The sequence below is a fragment of the Dunckerocampus dactyliophorus genome, chromosome 5, assembly GCF_027744805.1.
Source record: "Dunckerocampus dactyliophorus isolate RoL2022-P2 chromosome 5, RoL_Ddac_1.1, whole genome shotgun sequence".
Lineage (NCBI taxonomy): Eukaryota > Metazoa > Chordata > Actinopteri > Syngnathiformes > Syngnathidae > Dunckerocampus > Dunckerocampus dactyliophorus.
In genome coordinates, this window is record NC_072823.1 from 31,289,713 (window position 1) to 31,310,240 (window position 20,528).

At 41.9% G+C, this 20,528-nt stretch overlaps 1 protein-coding gene across 4 annotated transcripts in view; it reads right to left on the reverse strand.

Annotated features, from left to right (window-relative positions):
• pot1 (protection of telomeres 1 homolog) overlaps positions 1-20,326 on the reverse strand; it is a 60,122-nt gene extending 39,796 nt beyond the window's left edge. For 3 of the 4 annotated variants that reach the window (XM_054775811.1, XM_054775809.1, XM_054775812.1), the window contains exons 1-6: positions 20,239-20,326; positions 17,167-17,304; positions 7,623-7,695; positions 7,425-7,525; positions 4,619-4,726; positions 1,391-1,465 (exon numbers count right to left, since the gene is read on the reverse strand). In XM_054775811.1, the coding sequence (XP_054631786.1) occupies positions 1,391-1,465; positions 4,619-4,726; positions 7,425-7,525; positions 7,623-7,695; positions 17,167-17,286 (477 nt within the window). In that variant the 5' untranslated portion in view covers positions 17,287-17,304; positions 20,239-20,326. The remainder of the gene's footprint in view (positions 1-1,390; positions 1,466-4,618; positions 4,727-7,424; positions 7,526-7,622; positions 7,696-17,166; positions 17,305-20,238) is intronic. The other variant, XM_054775810.1, reaches the window with a different exon arrangement.
• Positions 20,327-20,528: the final 202 nt, after the last annotated feature.

Below are 20,528 nucleotides of genomic sequence, written 5' to 3' on the forward strand. Positions count from 1 at the left end.
TATATCTCCATGAAGCATCTGGATGTGGTATAAGTCGCCACGGTTCACAACTAAGACACGAAAAGCTAAACAGCAAGTCAAGTATTGTGTTTGCTCATGCTCTCACTCCTAGCGTTTTGGTAGAGAATTGCAAGTCACCAGCTTAGCCCTCAGCTCTCGTCTCTCAAGGCCACTCCAAAGCGAAATCCCAAATCTTTGATATGTTTTTAACAAAAATAAAAGTAACAATTTACTTTTTTTCCCTAGTAACTAATTGCATTTATGAAGTGTCTAGGGCATGTTGCTGCTGTCTGTTTACATTTTTAAGTAAATTATTATTATCATCATCATCATCATCATCATGATTAGTATCATTATCATTATTATGTAGTATTACTATTATATTTATATATGATAAATTGGTTTATTTATATATTGTACATAACTTATTTAACTTTATAAATTAAATACATTAAAACATGACAGTAATTAAACTGTAATTATATACAATTACATAAAATTATTCATTCATAATTTATCTTATACACTAAATTATTTTTTAATAAATAATGGTTTCATTACCCGGATGTATTAATATTATATTTAAACCATTATTTATTCAAAATTTATTTTACACATATATGAAATTTATAAATAATGGTTTAATTACCATTAATTTTATAAGCAATTTTATAATTTATTTGAATTACCATTGTTTATCAATAATTTAATGATGGATTATTTTATAAAATAATTTATTCATAAACGAATACATAAATTAAATAAGTTATTAATTATGAATAGTTTAATTACCTTTATTTATCAATAATTTAATTATGGAGTATTTTATAAATTAATAATTTAATTTATTCATACATTAATACATACATTAAATACGTTATTAATAATAGTTTACTTACCATTATCAATAATTTACGTAGTAATGTTGTAAATTAAATAAATTTTTTATATTATATATATATATATATATATATATATATATATATATGGTGTACCATATACATATATATAATTGTAAACTCTGAAATAAAATTAAATAAATTATTTAAATACATTAATTAATTAAATGTAATTAATTAAATACATTATTAATACATAATGGGCCGCACGGTGGTTAGCACACAATCACACAAGCCACAGTATGAATGTGAGTGTGGATGGTTGTTTGTCTATACGTGCCCTGCAATAAGAAAAGATAAACTACTCATGTAAATGAGACATGCAGAGGCACACGTTGATACTTTGTTTGCAAATAGGTCTCGTTTACGACTAGTTGATGAAAATTATTCGTGCCACAAATTTTTTACATTTCAAAAGTGCGTGCCAATGTAAACAAGGCTTTATAAGTAGCACTCAAGTAGCCTGTTGTGGAACAACAAGAGCTTCTGACCTCAGCAGGGAGCAAGGGTCTCTTTCTCTTCACGTCCTGTTGAGACGTACGGTCAGCCGGTGGCGCTTGACACACCTGCAGTACAGAAACATACGTATGTGTTGCTTTATTGTCTATCCTTCGTGGTAAAAGACCATTGTGTGAAGTGGCTGTGTATGCAGTTTATTGTGGGGTGTCGTAATGTACAGTGGTGTGAAAAAGTGTTTGAACCCATCCTGATGTGTTGTTTGCATGTTTGTCACACTTACATGTTTCAGATGAAAGCAAATATAAATATTAGTCAATGACAACACAAAAACACAACATAACTTAACTGAGATGAATTGAGATCTATCAGTGTGGAAAAGATTTTAAAGCCATTTCTAAAGCTTTGGGACTCCAGCCAACCCCAGTGAGAGCCATTATCCACAAATGGCCAAATGGAACAGTGGTGAACCTTCTCAGGAGTGGCGAGCCAACCAAAATGGCCCCAACATTCAAAGAACTGCAGGCCTCACTTGCCTCAGTCAAAGCCCCGGTCACAGCGCCCTAACTTTGCTGTAGCGTTCCTGGAACGGTGAAAAAAATTCATCACCGCTCGTAACCGCGCACCACCGTTTAACAGAAGTTGGCCCACGTTAAGGCAACGCCGTATACGCTCGGCCACCGCTGATGGTCCCTCCTACCGCTCCGGAGTTTTGAGCTGCACAAAATATTGCCAGCGGTGAGGAGCGGGCAATTTTCCGCTACGGCAAAGTTAATCACCGCTCCAACAACGCCCAGTCAAAGTTTGGCGTCGCTCGACGGAAATTCCTGGACGCTACGCCAACGCAAAAATCTTGAACGCTGGACCACTTCTGCTTCGCCAGCTTTGCCCGGGCGGTGATTAAACGTTGCAAAAACTTAGCTGGAGCGGCTGTAAGCGCTTTACGAGCGGACACGGGATTGCTGGAACGGTGTCAGGCGTTGAAGCAGCGATCCATTGCGGTGATGAACATTGGTTTGCCGTTGTTATGGAGGTGTCGGAGGCGGAGCATAATTTCGCTATTAATATGGGGAGAAATGGGCCAGGAGCCCATTTGGAATATCCGTTGAGTGCAGACCTCAGTTATATCGAATTTGCTCAAAGTTACAGTAAAACTGTACTACCATGGATATGACAAGCTGATGGTGGAGCTGTGGGATGAGCCTTCCAGCACTTCATGAGTGTAGTGTTTGCAGACACTTTATATTTATACTGCTACATGTTGACCAGTAGAGGACACCGTGGGACTGTGAATGGGACCAACAGTTGTGTGAGTGTGAAGCTGTACTGTATGATGCATGCGAGCAGACCTGGCGAATAAAGTCATAAATAACTAGTAGGCTTGTTTATTCGACACCACCCACAGAACAATGAGGATGCAACCAGCCCGCATGCGCAGAACGCCGCTCTATCAACGCTTGCGTCACCGCTAAAGCAACGTTCGCTACCGTTAAACCAACACTAAAGCAACGGCGGCTTCAGCGGTGCATCTCTAGGACAACGCCCGTGTTTTCTATTTTTTTCCACATTTAGTGTGCGGTTACGAGCAGTGATGAGGTTTTTTCAGCGCTCCAGGGACGCTACAGCAAAGTTCGGCCGGTGTGACCGGGGCTTTAGGTCAGTGTTCATGACTCCACCATAAGAAAGACACTGGGCAAAAAAAGGCCCGCATGGCAGAGTTCCTAGACCAAAACCACTGTTGAAAAAACACAACATTAAGGCTCATCTCAATTTTGCCAGAAAACATCTTGATGATCCCAAGACCTTTGGCAAAATACTCTGTGGTCTGACGGGTCAAAAGTTGAGCTTTTTGGAAGGTGTGTGCCCCATTACATCTGGCATAAAAGTAACACCACATTTCACAAAAAGAACATCACATCAACAGTAAAATATGGTGGTGGTAGTGTGATGGTCTGGGGCTATTTTGCTGCTTCAGGAACTCTAAGACTTGCTGTAATAAATGGAAGCATGAATGAAAGGAGAATGTCCGGCCAGCTGTCGGTGACCTCAAGCTGAAACCAGCTTGGGTTCTGCAGCAGGACAATGATACAAAACTCAGGATGTTTTTTAAAATTTTAAAGCAAGATGCACATAAAAAAATCTTATCTAAAAATAGCCTGTAAAATAAAGGAGGCCATTCTCTTTTTGAAAGAAATCTAGAAAAAGTCAAATAGAATCTTTTTTTAAAAACAAACCTTTAGCGACGCTGAAATCCTCAGCTAATAACAAAAGAACAAAATATTAAGGAATGCCCGGTTTAAGATGAAATTCAAAAATGTCTGCAAATCAAAAATACTTTAAACTGAACAGTAGTATTTTTTTAAGTAAACATTTTTAGAAGACCCAAGCATGTCCTTATTTTGTGCCAGGAACACCAACCTGTAAAGTGCATCAGGCTTAGCAACTGTCTGACTTTCTTGTACATTTGTGGTAGAGCTTGTCGTGCTAAATAACATTGCGAGTCCATCGTTTTCAGCAGGTTTTTAAAAGCCGTTTTTTCACTGCTGCAACGGGGAACATATCTTTGCAATGTGACACCTCTTTATGATAGCCCACCACTTTGCTTTTCCATTCATGAGGAACGCAACAGGAGCACGGCAGCCAGCGCTCAGCTTCACACATTCCTCGTATTGGAGTTTGTGCCAAGTTTTAATGTGGTGAAAAATATTTTTTTTAATGCTCCGAATTCGAAGTACCTCCACATTTCTGAGCTACCGCTTATTCCTTACTGGCTAATTCTTCCACCGCAGATGCTGTTGCTTCGAGTGGAGCCGCTGGGCTTCTGCTCCGCCTCTAAATATCGATATTATAAAAACATTGATATATCACCCAGCCTTACAGCACTCTAAGAGACTCATTGCAAGTTATGGCAAACGCTTGATTGCAGTTGTTGCTGCTAAAGGTGGCCCAACCAGTTATTAGGTTTAGGGGGCTTTTTCCACACAGGGACATGTAGCTTTGGATTTTTATCTCCCTTAATAATAAAAAGTTTAATTTCAAAATTGCGTTTTGTGTTCAGTTGTGTTGTCACTGAAACCAAACCAAACTGACTAATATTTAAATATGTTTAATGACCTGTGTGACAAATACGCAAAAAAAAAAAAAGAAATTAGGCAGGGGGGCAAACTGTTCGTGGTTGACGGCTTAATGATGGCATTCACTGAAGTAGGACACCACTGCAGTTATGGGTGATCCATCCATCAGATGTAGCGAGAAGCCCTCACGTGAACGAAGGCGCGCTCTCCAGACAGCAGCAGGTTGCACGGGTGCAGTTTGTCCTTCAGGGCCGTGGGAGATTTGCCCACGCCAAAGCCAGAAGCCACCACCACGTCCTGGCAAGAAACACAAGACAAAAACAATACACAGGAGAGGAGATTTCGGGGATTAAGAACCAGCGAGAAGAGTGAGATAAATGTCCTTCCTTCCGGCCTGAGGGATGGAGAGGTGGGGGTATAGATTCGAGCAGCAGATGTGGCACGCTGAGAGGCTTGAAGGGAACACTTGGCCAAGCGCTGCCGCTGATAAGCTGCTGTGAAAAGTAAAGATCTTGCTTTGTCTGAAGCATCTGCTGGAGGCCACCTCGCAGCCTCGACAGCAAACAGCGGATACAGTAGACGCTATAATCACGTTAGAGAGTCACACGGCACACAACGACCCACTGCGCTCACCGTCTTCATCAACCATCATCCCAACATTGAAAGCACTGACGTGTAACAGTGAATATACACTGCTGATCAGAGGCTAAATAAAAACCTGGAATTGAATGAACATCTGAACATCTGCATGGACCAGATGATGCAGTGTTGTCTTCAGGTGTTGAAGCAGCACGGACCAAAATGGCTTTCACTACATGGCACCGATCATTCAAGCCATTCGAGCCCAACGAGACAGCCGCATGGATGAGCTGCTGAAGAAATCGTAACAGGGAGCAAAAATACGTCTTGTATAGCATGAAATTACCACCTATACTTTGTTCAATTGAATGCATAGTCTCCTATCGTTGTCGGGTAAGTGTCCTACAAAAGCAAGCAATCATCAAGATCTCTAATTAGATTATTTAAATTGAAAAACAAACTTAAAATTGGCACTGACCGCTGTGGCTGTTGGCAACCTCCTGGTATCCTTTTTGTATTAACTCCACAAGAAGGCAGTACAGAAATCCCTTGTTTATGGCGGTTAATTGGTTCCAGACCCAAAGTGAATAGTGAATTTCCACAAAGTAGGATTCCTTCTTTGTAAATGGAGTATTTACGTTGGTTACATTATGGTTTTTAACATTATCAGAGTGCTCTAGGCATGAAATGACACCCCATAAGTCACACTTACACTCCTATTACCCAATATAGTAGACAAGAGAAAATAAGACATTTAAAACATAAAAAAGATTTGTGCTTGGGCGTGTTGCTGTAAATGTGTTCCGGTGCTCGGGGAGCTCAGTGGGGGACGGACAGGAAGTGACGTCGGAGGTCCAGGGTTGACTTTTAGCTTGACGTGAGTTACAGCCGCAACAGTAGCCAGTGTTAGGGATTATTGTGTCGGTTTGGAGATAATTCAAACCTGCAAGACAAGCCTGGCGTTCTGCCCATCATGTCTGGTGCTTGTGTGTCTCACTCAACATTACAGTAACATTACTGACACCTAGTGACCAGTGTACAATACTACATATCATTAGTATTTCTTTCAATGCATCTTCTGAATGCCTTATACACTCCTGATCAAAATTTTAAAAGCAGTTGAAAAATGGCAAGAATGTACATTTTTGCAGTGTAGGGTCTTAAGGAGGTTCTAAGTAGAGCAAAATGTTGGTAAAAATGTGGATTGAATGTGATTTAGTGTCAGGTATTCACATTGTCATGATCTCAAAGGCAAAAAAAGCTTTGTCTCTTTGAACATGGAGGGATTGTTGAGCTAGCTGCATGAGCAAGGCCTCTGGCAGCGCGCCATTGCTGCTGAGGTCGGACACAGCAGGACAGTCATTTCAAACTTCTTCAAACATCCTGAGGCTCATGGAACAGAAAGTGAAGCGGTAGAACCCAAAAACATGAGCTGGAGGATCCCATTGCCTGTCCGTCAACTTGACCTTGCCCCCAATGAAGGTTGTTACTGGTGCAGAGTGCAGTCCGATAACCATCAGACGCCATCTGCCAGACAAGGCTTTTAAGAAGAAAAAACATTGTCTCCGTCATGGCCACGAAATTGGGTGTTTTGGAATTTGCAGGAGAGCACCAAACATGGGACATTGAAAGGTGGAAGAAAGTTTTCTTGTCCCTTGACATTGCAGATGGCTTCCAACGTTACTAGCGTGATAAGGAGATCCCACCTGTGATGTTTTCCACCATCATGATCCTTCAGTGGAACGATAGAGCTTCAGGTTACGCAGAGGGGTCAAACTGCAGCCGTCTATGTGGAGAATTGGCAGAGGCATCCCTCATGACTGAAGGCCCTCGTCTGTGTGGTAAAGACTGTCTTTTTCAACAGGACAACGCTGCACTTCACAAAGGACTTCTTCCAGAGGAATAAGCTCACTCTTTTGGACCATCCTGCGTGTTCCCCTCATCTACATCCAAGGGAGAAAATTTGGGGATGGATTTACAAAAATGGACATCAGTTCCAGACAGTGGATGCCCTCCGTAAAGCCATCTTCACCACCTAGAGCAACATTCTCACTAGCCTCCTGGAAACACTGGCATCAAGCATGCCACTTGTCACCTCATTGAACAAAAATTGTGCAACTGTTGCAACATTTTATTTCTATTTTGGTTTTTTTTTTTCGCTATGGTCTTCAACTTTTGATCAGCTGATGAACAGCCTAGTTTACTTTAAAGCTTGTTTGCAATTAATTGTTGTTTTTTTTCTCCCTCCCATTTCTTCTTTTTGGATTTTGAAGCTCTGCTTAAAACCTCCTTCAGATCCAACAGTGAAAAACTGCAATTTTCACCCCGGCTATAATCACAGCACATACGGTCAATTTCTTAGTTGTGTAAAACAATCCATTAACTATCAAGGCCGACAGTTGTCGATCAACCTTACCCCTTGATTGACAGCCTGAGAGAAGTCCTTGGCCAGCGTCCCTAACAGGACCACGTTGATGGATCCATCCTGAGGCGACGTGTTCGAATCGGTGTCGTCTTCTGAGGAAAAAAAAAAGGAAAAAAAGACATGATTGATGACAGCGGCCAGTGAGAGTTCACGTTTGGTATTAATGGAAAGTCAGCGTTTCTGCGTCACCTTGAAGCACGGCCTTCAAGATAAAGTTGTGACTGGGCGACGACACCAGACGACCTTTCAGGACCACCGTGCCCTGCAAACAGAAAGAAAAACATGTTGACGCATCATGAAATGGATCTGGTTTAACATCAATAGGCAATGCAAGGCAAGGCAAGTTTATTTTTTAGCACAATTCATACACAATGTAACTCAAAGTAATTCAAACAGAAAAGAAGGGTAAAATCACTTCGTAAAACCATTCCATTCAAACATAAAATCATTCTAAAATCATGACAAAGTTCCATAAATCATTCCATAAAACAAAAAAGATTAAAAATTAAGAAAGCAGATAAAGTACTTTCAGTTGACATATGCACAGTTGAATAGAAGCATTTTCAGCCTGGATTTGAACACTGTCAAAGTTCAGGATCGTCGCACATCTTCTGGAAGATTGTTCCAGATTTTGGCAGCATAAAACTGAAACACAGCCTCAGCGTGTTTAGTCCTGACTCTTGGCACCCGCAGTAGACCACTCCCTGAGCTTCTGAGAGTTTGAGATGGTTTAAGTGGCTCTAACACATCAGAGATGTACTTCGGCGCAACACCATGAAAAGACTTGCACACAAGCATGGCTGTTTTAAAGTCTATTCTCTGAGCTACAGGAAGCCAGTGCAGAGACCTGAGTACTGGACTAATAGGGTCATATTTCCTGATTCTAGTCAGGACTCAAGCAGCAGCATTCTGGATGTACTGCAGCTGTTTTACAGCTTGTTTAAAGAGCCCGGTGAGAAGGCCGTTACACTAGTCCAGCCTGCTAGACACAAAGGCATGGATTAGTCTCTCCAAATCTGCCTTCAACACTATTCCCTTGATTTTGGCAATGTTTTTTAGGTGGTAAAAAGATTACGATGTTGTGGATTTAATGTGGCTGTTAAAGTTCAGATGTGAGTCCATTATTACCCCCAGATTTCTAATGATTAGGTTTTAGAGAAAGCGTCTCTAGGTGACTGATAACTATTTCTCTTTGTTTCTGTGGGCCAAAGACAATGATTTCAGTTTTGTCTGAGCTTAGCTGGAGAAAGTTGTTTTGCATCCACACACTGATCTGTTTGATGCAGTGACAAAGTAAATCTGCAGGACCATGTTCACCTGCCGTCAGCGACACATAGATCTGAGTGTGGTCTGCGTAGTTGTGGTAGGACACACTGCAGCTGCGTATTAGGCTGGCCTAAAGGTAGCATGTACGGATTGAACAATAGGGGGTCCCAGGATTGTTGTGGAAATGATTTAATTTTTTTTATACCTTGAACTGGTGCTGCACAGATGTACAGACGATGGAAAAGCACTGCTCTCCGGACATTGAGCTGCTGATGGTGAAATGCAGACCTTTTTATTTGCCTCGGGAGTTCAGCACTGTGTTCTTAACTGCTGTCTACGTTCCACCACGAGCTAACGCCGCTAGCGCACTGGGCATTACATCATTGATAAACACGAGACCAAACACCCAGACGCTGTATTCATTATATCTGGCGATTTAAACCATTGTAACCTCAGGACTGTCCTCCCCAAATATTACCAGCATGTAAGCTTTCCCACAAGAGAAAATAACATCCTGGACCAAGTCTACAGCAACATGAAAGGTGCTTTGAAGGCTGTTCCAAGACCCCACTTTGGAAAGGCTGACCACATCTCTACTGTATATTCCTTTATCCAACATATAGACAACTTCTTAAAAAAGCTCCCCCTGTAAGTACAGCAGTAAAGTGTGGAATGAAGAAACTGATCAAGTACTTCAGGACTGCTTTGGCTGCAAAAACTGGGATGTGTTTAAAACTGCAGCGGGGAGGGAAGATTGTACTGTTGATTTGGATGAATATGCTTCTGCTGTTACTGGCTACATTAGCACATGTATAGAGACTGTTACCACCACCAAGTATTACAGGAAATACCCCAATCAAAAACCTTGGATAAACTGTGATGTAAGGGCTAAGCTATGTGCTCGTTCGACTGCATTTGTCATGGGCACCGTTGAGGACTACAAAAAAGGCCAGATATGACCTGAGGAGGTCCATACGAGAGGCCAAAAGACAGTACAGACAGAAGCTGGAGGGCTACTATTCCACCTCAGACCCTCGGCGCATGTGGGCGGGGCTTCAGCACATCACAGACTATCGACAGCGGAGTAGCGTAGCCACGTCCAGCCAAACCACACTTCCAGATGAGCTGAATGAGTTCTACACCCGCTTCGAGACTCAAATTCCTGACCATGATGTGCGCTGGGTTCTGAATAAAACAAACCCACAAAAAGCAGCAGGCCCAGACAACATCTCAGGCTGTGCACTTCGGGTTTGCTCATCAGAGCTAGCTGATGTGCTTGCTGACATATTTAACCTGTAACTTGCACAAGCATCTGTACCGACCTGCTTTAAGTCCACGACCATAGTGCCTGTACCCAAGAAGAGCAACGTGACCTGCTTGAATGACTATCGCCCTATACCACTCACGCCTATTGTAATGAAATGCTTTGAAAGGATAGTCATGACCCACATCAAAAAGAGCATCCCGGCCACTATGGACCCTCTACAGTTTGTATTCCACCAGAACCGGTCCACTGATGATGCAGTCAACACTGCCATCCACGCAGCCCTCCCCTCACTGTAGCACCCTGTCCTACAGGACACCCTGTCCTAAAGGACAGGGTGTCCTGTAGGTGCCAGGACACCCTGTAGGTGTCCTGGCACCTACAGGGCCAGGACACATATGTCAGAATGCTATTTATAGACTATAGCTCTGCATACAGTCAGCCCCGACAAACTCACAGACAAGCTCCTCACACTTGGCCTGTCACCCTCCCTCTGTAACTGGGTGTTTAACTTCCTAACAGGCAGGACCTCACCTGGTCTCACAACACCCAACAAATTATGAAGAAGTCCCAAAGGAGACTGTACTTCCTGAGAAGACTGAGGAAATTTGGCATGTCCACCAAAATCCTTAGTTGCTTCTATAGATGCACTAGGGAAAGTGTCCTTTACCGCCTCCATCACTGTTTGGTACGGTAATTGCACAAAACGAGATAGGAAAGCACTCCAGCGGGTGATCAAGACCTCACAGAACATTGTTGGGGCAGCCCTCCCCTCACTGCAAGACATTTATAAAACTAGAGTCCTACGAAGAACACACAACCTCATCAAGGACAGCACACATCCACAAGGACAGCACACATCCACAACACTCATTATTCACACTCCTACCGTCAGGCAGACGCTACAGGAGCACACACTCATAACACTGAACATATTATTGCTGCTTTTTTAAAAATTTATTGGTATGAATGTTTCTTCTGTTCTTGTTGCTTAATTTATTAGTATTAATGTTTTTTATGTTCTTATTCATTTTCTTGTTTTCTTTCTTTTTCTGCGAGAATGAACAGAACAAGAATTTAATTGCATAGCAGAACCACCTGTTTTACTGTGCATATGACAATAAAACTCTTGAATCTTGAATGAAAGAGTGTTGCAAACTGGTTGCACTTAGATGTAGAAATGAGTTGTAAAGGCAGTGAAACTGGAGGGTTTGTTAATTTGTTCACTGTAGCAAACAAGAGTTGTCACTAAAGAGAACAAGAAATAACTCCCTTGTTCTACGCAAGGTTTGGTTGAAAACACATAGCTTATCTTTGTAAACCTCATAATGAACCTGGAGCTTTGACTTGATCCATTTCCATTCGGCTCTCCGGCACTCCCGTGTCTGTGCTGTGAAAGACTCTTCTTTTCTCCATGACGACTTTTGCTTACTTTTAACCATTCTAACCTACACAGGAGCAATGGTATCCAAAACATCTACAACACTTGATGTATAAGAGCTCAACAGATCATCGTTTTCAAAACTAATGCTTGCTATAAAATAAAATAGGAGTTCTTTAAAGGGCCCCTGACATGATTGATCAACTTTGCTTGACTATGTTAGATATTTTTTGTAATCTGGTTTTATATTGTCAAATTTTTGAAAGCAAAGGGTAAATTCGCAAAAATGACATTTATAGCTGATGGCGCCAGCCACGACAAGCTAGCTGTTCAGTCTCTATTCTGGAGGTGACGTTTTTCCAAAACAGGAAGGTTTAAAACAACATTGGACGACGCAAGTGCAGCCAACGAGAGACAGATGGACACCCAACTCGAGTTCTGTTCTTTGCGGTGATCATTTCACTGATGACTGCTATGAAGGAAGACATTTACAAGAAGCATTTGGCTTGAAAGATAAAACGATTATCCATGCATGCTTTTTTTGTGCTCAATAGCTTGTCAATTGTTTTCATGCATAATTTTTTTTCTATGTATAGTTTCTTTTTACTCACTGTGTACGACTAAAAGGGAGCATATTTGTAATGATCCACAATTAAAATAAACATGAAACAGATGAATTCACATCCATTATCTATTCATAATTGGAAGGTTGCATCTACCAACTTATTTCTCATTGCAGAGATGCAGAGAACCAGCAGGAAAAGTCAAGTGCACCAGTAGCAACATGTATAAAATTAACAAACCTCAGCATATTCTGAGTAATAAACATAAAAAATAAATAACAAACTTCTGAATTCAAACTGAAATCCTGAGCTTAAAATCTCTGACAAAATAAAATTTTTGCTGCAAAGTCAAAAACAGCTTTCATACAAAATATAGATTTCTGTACCAGCGGCTCTCATCCAAGAATAATGCTTGCATATGCCAGTGTATTATGAATAACCAAAACACTAGGCTGCCCTTATTGCAGTGTCAGTGAAATAACGATGCGATGGGAGGTTGTATCTGGGTTCCAAAATATGCAACAAAGCACTTCTCAACAACCAAATAAGCAATAAAAGTGTTTTAAGCACAAACACCTTTCCGACTTGGGTGGAAAATGAGTTATCACCTGCTCGATGGTTCTCTGGTCGGCAGCAACTTCAGCTGGCTGTTTTTCCTCCTGGTTTGGAAACGGAAACGTGCTATGTGGTTTGTCATATTTGTCGTGTTCGAAAAGTACAGTAATTGAAGCTTGGATGGAAAAGCTTGCATATTGTCTGGCTCTTGTCCCGCTCATTTTTACCTTCAACTACGTGAAAGCCAAAATGCTTCCAGACGCTCGCTTTAAATCCAGCGGGTGAGGATCGCAGTTGTATGCTCAGCCATTCTGGTGGCGTCTTAAGCGGGAGATACAGTACATCTCAATGTACTTGTTACCACATGCACGGGCTCCACAATTTTTGGGAAATTTGTTGGCCCTGGCCAGCCCGTAGAGGGAGTAAGGTATCAGAGGGGTTGCAAGTGTGTCATACTTATGGATCAAGTGATTCGTGACCACACATGCGGTATGCAAGCTAAGTGTGCTTCATGTAAGGCTGTCGTATGTTTCACTCACTGGGGACGTTCCGTGTGTGAGCATCGTATGAGGCTCGTGAAGCCCACTCACTTCGATTGCAAGATGGGCAGACTGGCTTCCTATGGCACCTACGACTATCGTGACTGGGAGAGTGTTTAAATCGGGAAGAGGTCGAGTGTACAGCTGGAGGAGTCGCCCGCAGTGGGAGGAGATGCTGACTTGGCCGGGCAATGTACATTTAAACTTTACACATATGCACTCCTCCTCTGCCTTGCCCTTGCCACCTAGCTGGGTGCAAGGTTTTCATGCGTGCATGCAGAAAATAGTTTGCATCCCAATTTTTTTCCTAATGGCTTTGCAGGCTGTCTGTGGGAAATGTATGTGTCTCTTGCAATTTTCCCCATTTTTGCATGTAGGAGCACGTATGTCAGGAGGCAACTCCCCCCTTTTACACTTAGGTAGACCACCATAAAACTGTCCAAGCGGCACTTCAACTTTTCGTCCTTTTGTTCCGTTTTTTTTTTTTTTCCACCAGCTTTGATTGACAGTTATGAGTCGATTAATAATCGTCGATGTCCGCATCGCGATGCATCTAAGAATTGATTATTTGCAAAAACATGGGTTGTGACCGAGGCCTTACTCTGTTCTGTGGCAACTTTGACGTTGTTCTTCTTGTGTTTTTTTTTTCTGTGTACGGAATAGCATTCTTTTTCAAAACGTGTTTCTAGCATCGATAATCGTTTTATCATCGCATCGCAAGCCTCTGAATTGTATTCACATCGAATCGTGAGGTGGCCAGAGATTCCCCATCTCTAGTATACAGCACACACTTGCAAGTACAGTGTGTTGGGACAGCCGTCTGAGTCATGTCTTGTTTACATAACATCTACTAAACACTATTCCATGATAGTGACAAGGCTGTAAAGCATTGTACATGTTATAGAAACATCTTTTCACAGCGATATGTATATTTACTATGGGGGGCGGGGGCAGCGATGAAATAACATAAATCAGGCTATAAAGACTACTTAGGGCTCATTAAGAAGCCAATTTTAAACAATAATTGAAAGAAAAGCAACTCCAGAGTCATTTACACTTTACACACTACTCTGTGCTTTCGAAGTGACCGATCTTCACCTCCATGTCTTAAAGGGACAGTTTGGATTTTTTGACATGAAGTTGTATGACATCCCCATCAGCAGTGTAGTACAGGCTCAGCAGTGTCCTGTGAGCCCAGTTCTGGTCAGAGATCCGTGACGAGGACCGTAGTTCTGCTTAGTTGCTGGGACCATTTAAGTACAGAGTTTGGCTTCTCAAAACAATATGCGTTCAAACGATTAATACATTTGCATCACAAAAGTGCCTTAAAAAAAAAAAAAGAAAGAAAAAAATCAGACCTCACAAAATGCTCAGCGTTATATTTGTCTCCCGCAGTATGCCGCCGCACTGTCGCCTGTGCTTTCCTGTGTGTGTGAAGAAGACGCTCGCGGTAATGCGACTCTTCTTCCGCGACAGAGAGTCACGGCCATCTTGTTTACGTATGTGTTACACAGTGGAGCAAGATGCGAGCGTCTTCATCGCATACACATGAAAGCACAGTACGCAGGGATACCGCAGGAGAAAAATAGAATGCAGAGCGTTTCGTGAGGTCAGATTTTTTTGGATGAGGCATTTTTGTGATGCAAATGTATTACTCTTGAGCGCATATTGTTTTGAGAAGAACTCTTTACTTAAATGGCCCCAGCAACTAAGCAGAACGGATCTCCAACCAGAACTGGAAAAAAACGCAACACCACCATGTTGGACGTCCGTAGCTACAGCGGTAGTTCCCTCTCACTGTACCCGGACTGCTGCGTCATTGTGTAGGGAGCTCACACGGGACATGCCACTCTAACCGCTGGTTGCTTTTGCGGGGTTCGCTTAGTTTAGCTTGTGTAGCTGTGTGACTCAGGCTGGATGAGTATACAGCATTTCCACCGTGTTGTGCTTTACCGCTTTAATGTAAGGACCATTTTACAGGACGGAAAAAAAGATGGGAGGCACGTTTATTCTTGTGTAGGAAAAAAAATTATTTACAAAGTGGGTAATTAATTATTACAAGTAGATTTTAGAATAACTGTTTGCATTGATGTCTACTGATTGAATTATTGTTGAGTGCCTTAAAATAAGTACAGAATAGATATGACTGTTTAATCAATTAATCTAATCACTTACTGAATGATTACAAGTAGTTTATAGAAATAATGCCTTATTAAATAATTAGCTGAGTGGATGAACATCTGTTTATGTGTGTCAAAGGGTAAAAAGAAAAATGGTGGGGCAAAACAGCTTGCACCTGCAAGGGTCAGCAGTCAAATATGGCCAAGAATGAAGACAAACTTACCTTGAGATAGGCTGAAGAAAATAATGTTTTGTTCATGTCAACAACTACAGTAAGTGTTATCGGGTCAGCAAAGGAGCCGGCGGTCATCTGCTGGCGTCACAAGCTTCGTCAAGGAATCCAGGAGAGAGTTATTGTTGGGAGACGGACACCAAGGGTCTGAGCAAAACAAGTATAAAAATAACAGATGGGACAACCGGCCGAGACTCTCTTTCATTCGGCCGGAAGATCAGGGAACAGATTCATGAAACGGGGTCCAGGGCTCTGTACGACTGCGAAAGATATCCTGTCTGACTTATTTTTTAATTATTATGTCTGACTTATTCTTCAATAAATTTGGTAAATCTAATTTGGTGTGAGAGTCTCTTTTCCTTCTCAAAACTGGAGGTTACAGAACACGCAACAGCGAGGTGAAATTGGCTTCATTAATTTTCCAGAGTGGTCCTTTGACCTGTTTAGAATTTCATCTCCGACACTTGCACCCAGCTTGTATCAACCGCCAATTGGCATTCTCAAAACACACACACAAAACACATTCCAGCCTCCAAAATAAGAGCGCTCCTTATCACATTTGTCTAATTGTTTAAACAAAATAAGGGTGTCATTACAATATCTGACATGAACAACCCGATTGGAACGACATCTGTGACTCCACCTTCCTTAACCACAAGCACGGACATTACAGTTTGTTGAAGGTTTTCTAGCAATGTGTGCCGAGGCTGAAATCCCATTAGAAAAGTTACATCCATTCCTCAATTACTGGACTAAATGGGCCAGTGGTGTATTGCATCAATAAATGGAAGGATTTTTTCAAAAAATCAATTCTAAAAAATTAAAACGGAAAAAATGGAATTTGGGAAAAAATACAACGGATTTCATAAGGCCCTAAGAGAGATGATAAATCACATCACAAATTCATCTATAACCGTGTCAAATGATCAGTCCTATCCTAAAAGTATTTTGGACGCCCAAATTTTCCAATTTGATCTTTTATTGGATCTTTTATTGGAGTTGGAGCTGACTCACAGAGGTTTGTTACAAAAGCCAAACAATATTGTTGGTCATGCTGTGGAATCAAAAAGTACATTCAGCAACACTTTGGTTGCATTATGTTTAATGCTTTGAAGAGTATACAAGGACTATAAAAAATGCTTAAGTCCATGTTCTGCAAGTACTCCATTTCATCTCCAAATGTTTCTCCCTTCTTTGCTCCTCGAAAACTGTCGACACAACGCTCAAATCTTGGCTATAATCACTGTAAACATACTCTGCCTCGTACACCGCCATGTTTGTTTGCTTGAGCAATAGTACTCCAATGACGTTGCTTTCAGAAATGACACTGCAGACGAGAGCTAGCTCGTCATGGGTGGCGCCACTATAAATGTCTTTTTTGCGAATTTACCGTTCCATCCACCTATTTTCCATGCCACTTATCCTCATTAGGGTCGCAGGTCCAGGTGCGCCATAGTCTGGTCGCCAGTCAATCACAGGGCACATACAGTATAGACATACAACCATTCACACATTCATACATATGGACAATTTAGAGTCGCCAATTAACCTGCTTTTTTTGGAATGTGGGAGGAAACCGGAGAACCCGGGCAACATGCAAACTCCACACAGTGATGCCCAGGCGGAGATTCGAACCAAGATCTTCCTGATCGCTTGACTGTGTGGCCAACGTGTGACTGAATTTACCGTTCAAAAATTGAACAATGTAGAACATAATTACAAACAATAAATAACATATTTAAGCAAAGCTAATGAATCATGTCAGGGACCCTTTAACACTCTGTAGCATTTTTCTCCTCGCTGTGACAGTACCTTGACTGAGTGGTGGGCGTGGTTGCTGCTGGTGCTGATGTGTGAGATGGGTATTACGGTCAGGCTGGCGGTTCCCTGGCCGTCTGGGCCTGCTCCCTCTCCCATCACACAGACGGGCATGGTGGTGGTGGCAACGACCTGAGAGACACAATTAAGCAACCCACATAAGTTTTAGTGTGTCAGATGGATCTCTCTTCTCCGGAATGTCCTCCATGAGAGATGGGTGTGGTTTCAGGTTGATATCCCCTCAGGAAGTGATGCACGTCCCTGGTTTGAAGGAGTCTGTCACAGACGAGTTAATATGAGAACACAACTTTGCACAACACCACAGGGGGGGATTTGGGAGTGTGTGTGAAAGCTTTTGCAGAGTAACCCAGGAAAAGTGTTCCCAGCAGGTAGCACGTCACCTCCTGTCAGACTCGGTTAGATTAATTCTGGGCCAATGTGACTGGCGAGTCCCCGCGCACAGGGACGGCAGAGACGGAACAGCCTGCGAGGCAAACGAGCCGCTCGCTCGAGCAGAAAAGCCAGCGAGGAAAAGAGGAGTTAATGAAATGAACCTTGATGGTTTAGGCTGCGCGAGTGGAGCTGGAGGGGTGAATTCAGTCATGGTGGAGGACTCGCTCAGGAGCGCCGAGCTGAGCTGCCTTTCCCGACTTTGACCTTCCAGCTGTTACAAGTCACTCTTGCACTGTATGTCTTAAAAACATCACAAAGTTCAGCGCAGCTACATGCACCTGACGCCGCGACTGGCTCAAGTGCAAAACTACCCAGTTATGTAGTACACGTCACTCACAAAGGCCCCGGTTTGACCCTGGAACATGATTACCATTCCCATTACTGAACCTTCTCTTAGCCTCTCAAGTGCACACAGAGCAACTGTTTCACCATCTCATCTTAGCGGCTCTTCCTGTCTGTGCAGTAGAGATAGGATTTTTTTATTTGTTTAATCCATGTATTCCCACAAACCATCTGTCTTATCTCCTGACCTCCAGCAAGGAAAGACCAGCATTAAGAGCTTTATGTTCTGGCCCACTTCCTTCTGCATGGAGAGGAGAAATCCTCCCACAAGAACCTCAGCCATCACAGACGATAAGAAGACACCGACACAAAAAAATATGTACCGTGTGTCTGCTCTTTCTGATTTTACTTACCTATATCCATATCATATCAGTCAGAAGCATAACAACATGTTGTTACCTTGTACTTGTGCACGTAATGAGCAGTGCAGTGTTTGTTTGTCCTGGCGGTCAGTTTTTGTGAGACATTTTATGTAAGACATTGCCTTTACCTGACGCTCGCTATTTGGGAAACTTTTATTTGATTTGTGAAAACGACGGTTATATACTGGTATAAATCCTCCCAATGATAAGAAAATGACTTATACTGGTATAAATGACCATTTAAACATGGGAAAAAAAGCAGCGTTGCTGACCTAGGGTTGACAAACTAAACATGCTGAAATGGCGATAAACACCGGTGAAAATGGGCAGAACCTACTCTTACGGAGCGTGGATGGAAGCTAGCGGGGTTAGCCTAGTTTAGAATGCTAGTCAGTGTGGTTGTGTGTGTGCTACTCGGGCTGGATGAGTATATTTCCACCGCACTTGAATGCGTTTGACAATGACCCATGATGACATATGCAGGTTCTGAGTGGAAAAAAAGACGGCAAACACGTTTATTATTGCACCCAGCTCGTCTTACAGACATTCTCAACACACAGAAAACACAATACCAGCCCTCAAAATAAGAGCACCGTTTTATGCCAAACTGTGTAAAACAAAATAAGAGTGCCATAAAAAAAAAATATCTTACATGTGCAACTGGAATTGCATGGGTGACAAAATCTTCCTTAATCACAAGCACAGGCATTACAGTTTGTTTATAAAAACACAGTTTGTGATTTGTGAAATCTTTATACTATTTGTGAAAATGCAAGAAAGGTGCATTTCTCTCAGTTTTCAACCTCTAGTCCATATTAGACCTGGTCCACTTTAAAAACCACGAGACCTAGACCGCTCAAATCTGTACTGGATTAATACACAGCCATTGAAGGTCCATAAAAACACAGTTTGTGAAACCTTCAGTCTATTTGTGAAAATGCAACAAAGGCACATTTCTCTCCGTTTTCAGGCTGGAGTCCATATCAGACCTCGGCCTGTTTGAAAACCACTGGACTTAGATTGCATTTTCACAAACAGAATTAAGGTTTCACAAATCCCAAATTATGTTTTTATGAAGCTATGGGGTTTGTAGATCAATCCAGTCCAAATTTGAGAAGTCTAAACCTGGTGGTCTTCGAAGTGGACCAGGTCCAATATGGACGAGGTGCTGGGAAAAAAAAAACGTCTAAATGTGTATTTATTGCATTTTCACAAATAAAATAAAAGTTTCTCAAATAACTATCCGACTTCTTTTAGCACACGTCCATGAGAGACTTGTACGCGTTGAATTAACTGTATTCAAAACATGCAATAAGTTGAAAACAAAATGAAAGGCAGTGTCGGTAGCGACGCCAAACCAAACTACATTCCCAAACGTTTGTTTTAAATACTTTAAGATGCTAGCAGTAAAATACATCACACAGATGATATATCACACACGTTCGTGGACAAACAACTTTGACTGCTCAATTCGGCAAACAAAGACCACTTAATGTAACACACTCTTTCGACAATATTCAATCTGATGAACTAGTATAGCGGTGTAAGCTCAAGCATGCTAACAGCAGGCTAGATGGGATTCCGTGTACAAATTGAGACGGTGACCTATTTCTTCGTACTTTTATCAAGTTCTAGTGCTCCGTTTTGTATTTTAACAAGTGCCGAATATTAATATTAACCGCGGAGAGGAGCAAAGTATCTTAATGTATGCTCTAATTGCTGCCGTGTGTGCACATGAGTGATTTATGTCAAAACACGAGGTTTTTTACATGAAGACTGGCGCTTCCTGTCCCGTGTTCTCCAGCTGTCGCCAAACCACGCATCTTACCAAACAACTGACTACACAGTTGCAGTTATCTTTTAATATAAGTACAGAAACAATGAATCAGAATCAGACAACAAAACTTACCAAAATTCGTATTTGGTGTGGTTTTCCCTCGCAGGGCTTCAAACTGACAGGAGGCTGTGATGCGCATGCGTGCTGTGTCGAGGCGGAAGAAAACACACGCATGCGCAAAAACACGTGCCTGGTTCAGGGTACAGTGTTCAGTAAGTCCCCAACTAACGAACACAATTGGTTCCAGACGACCGTTCTTAAGTGGAATTGTTCTTAAGTAGGGTAAAAGGTAATATTACCAATGATATAGGTACTACATGTACGTGTATACATATACAGTATGTGGGTATGTATGTAAATAT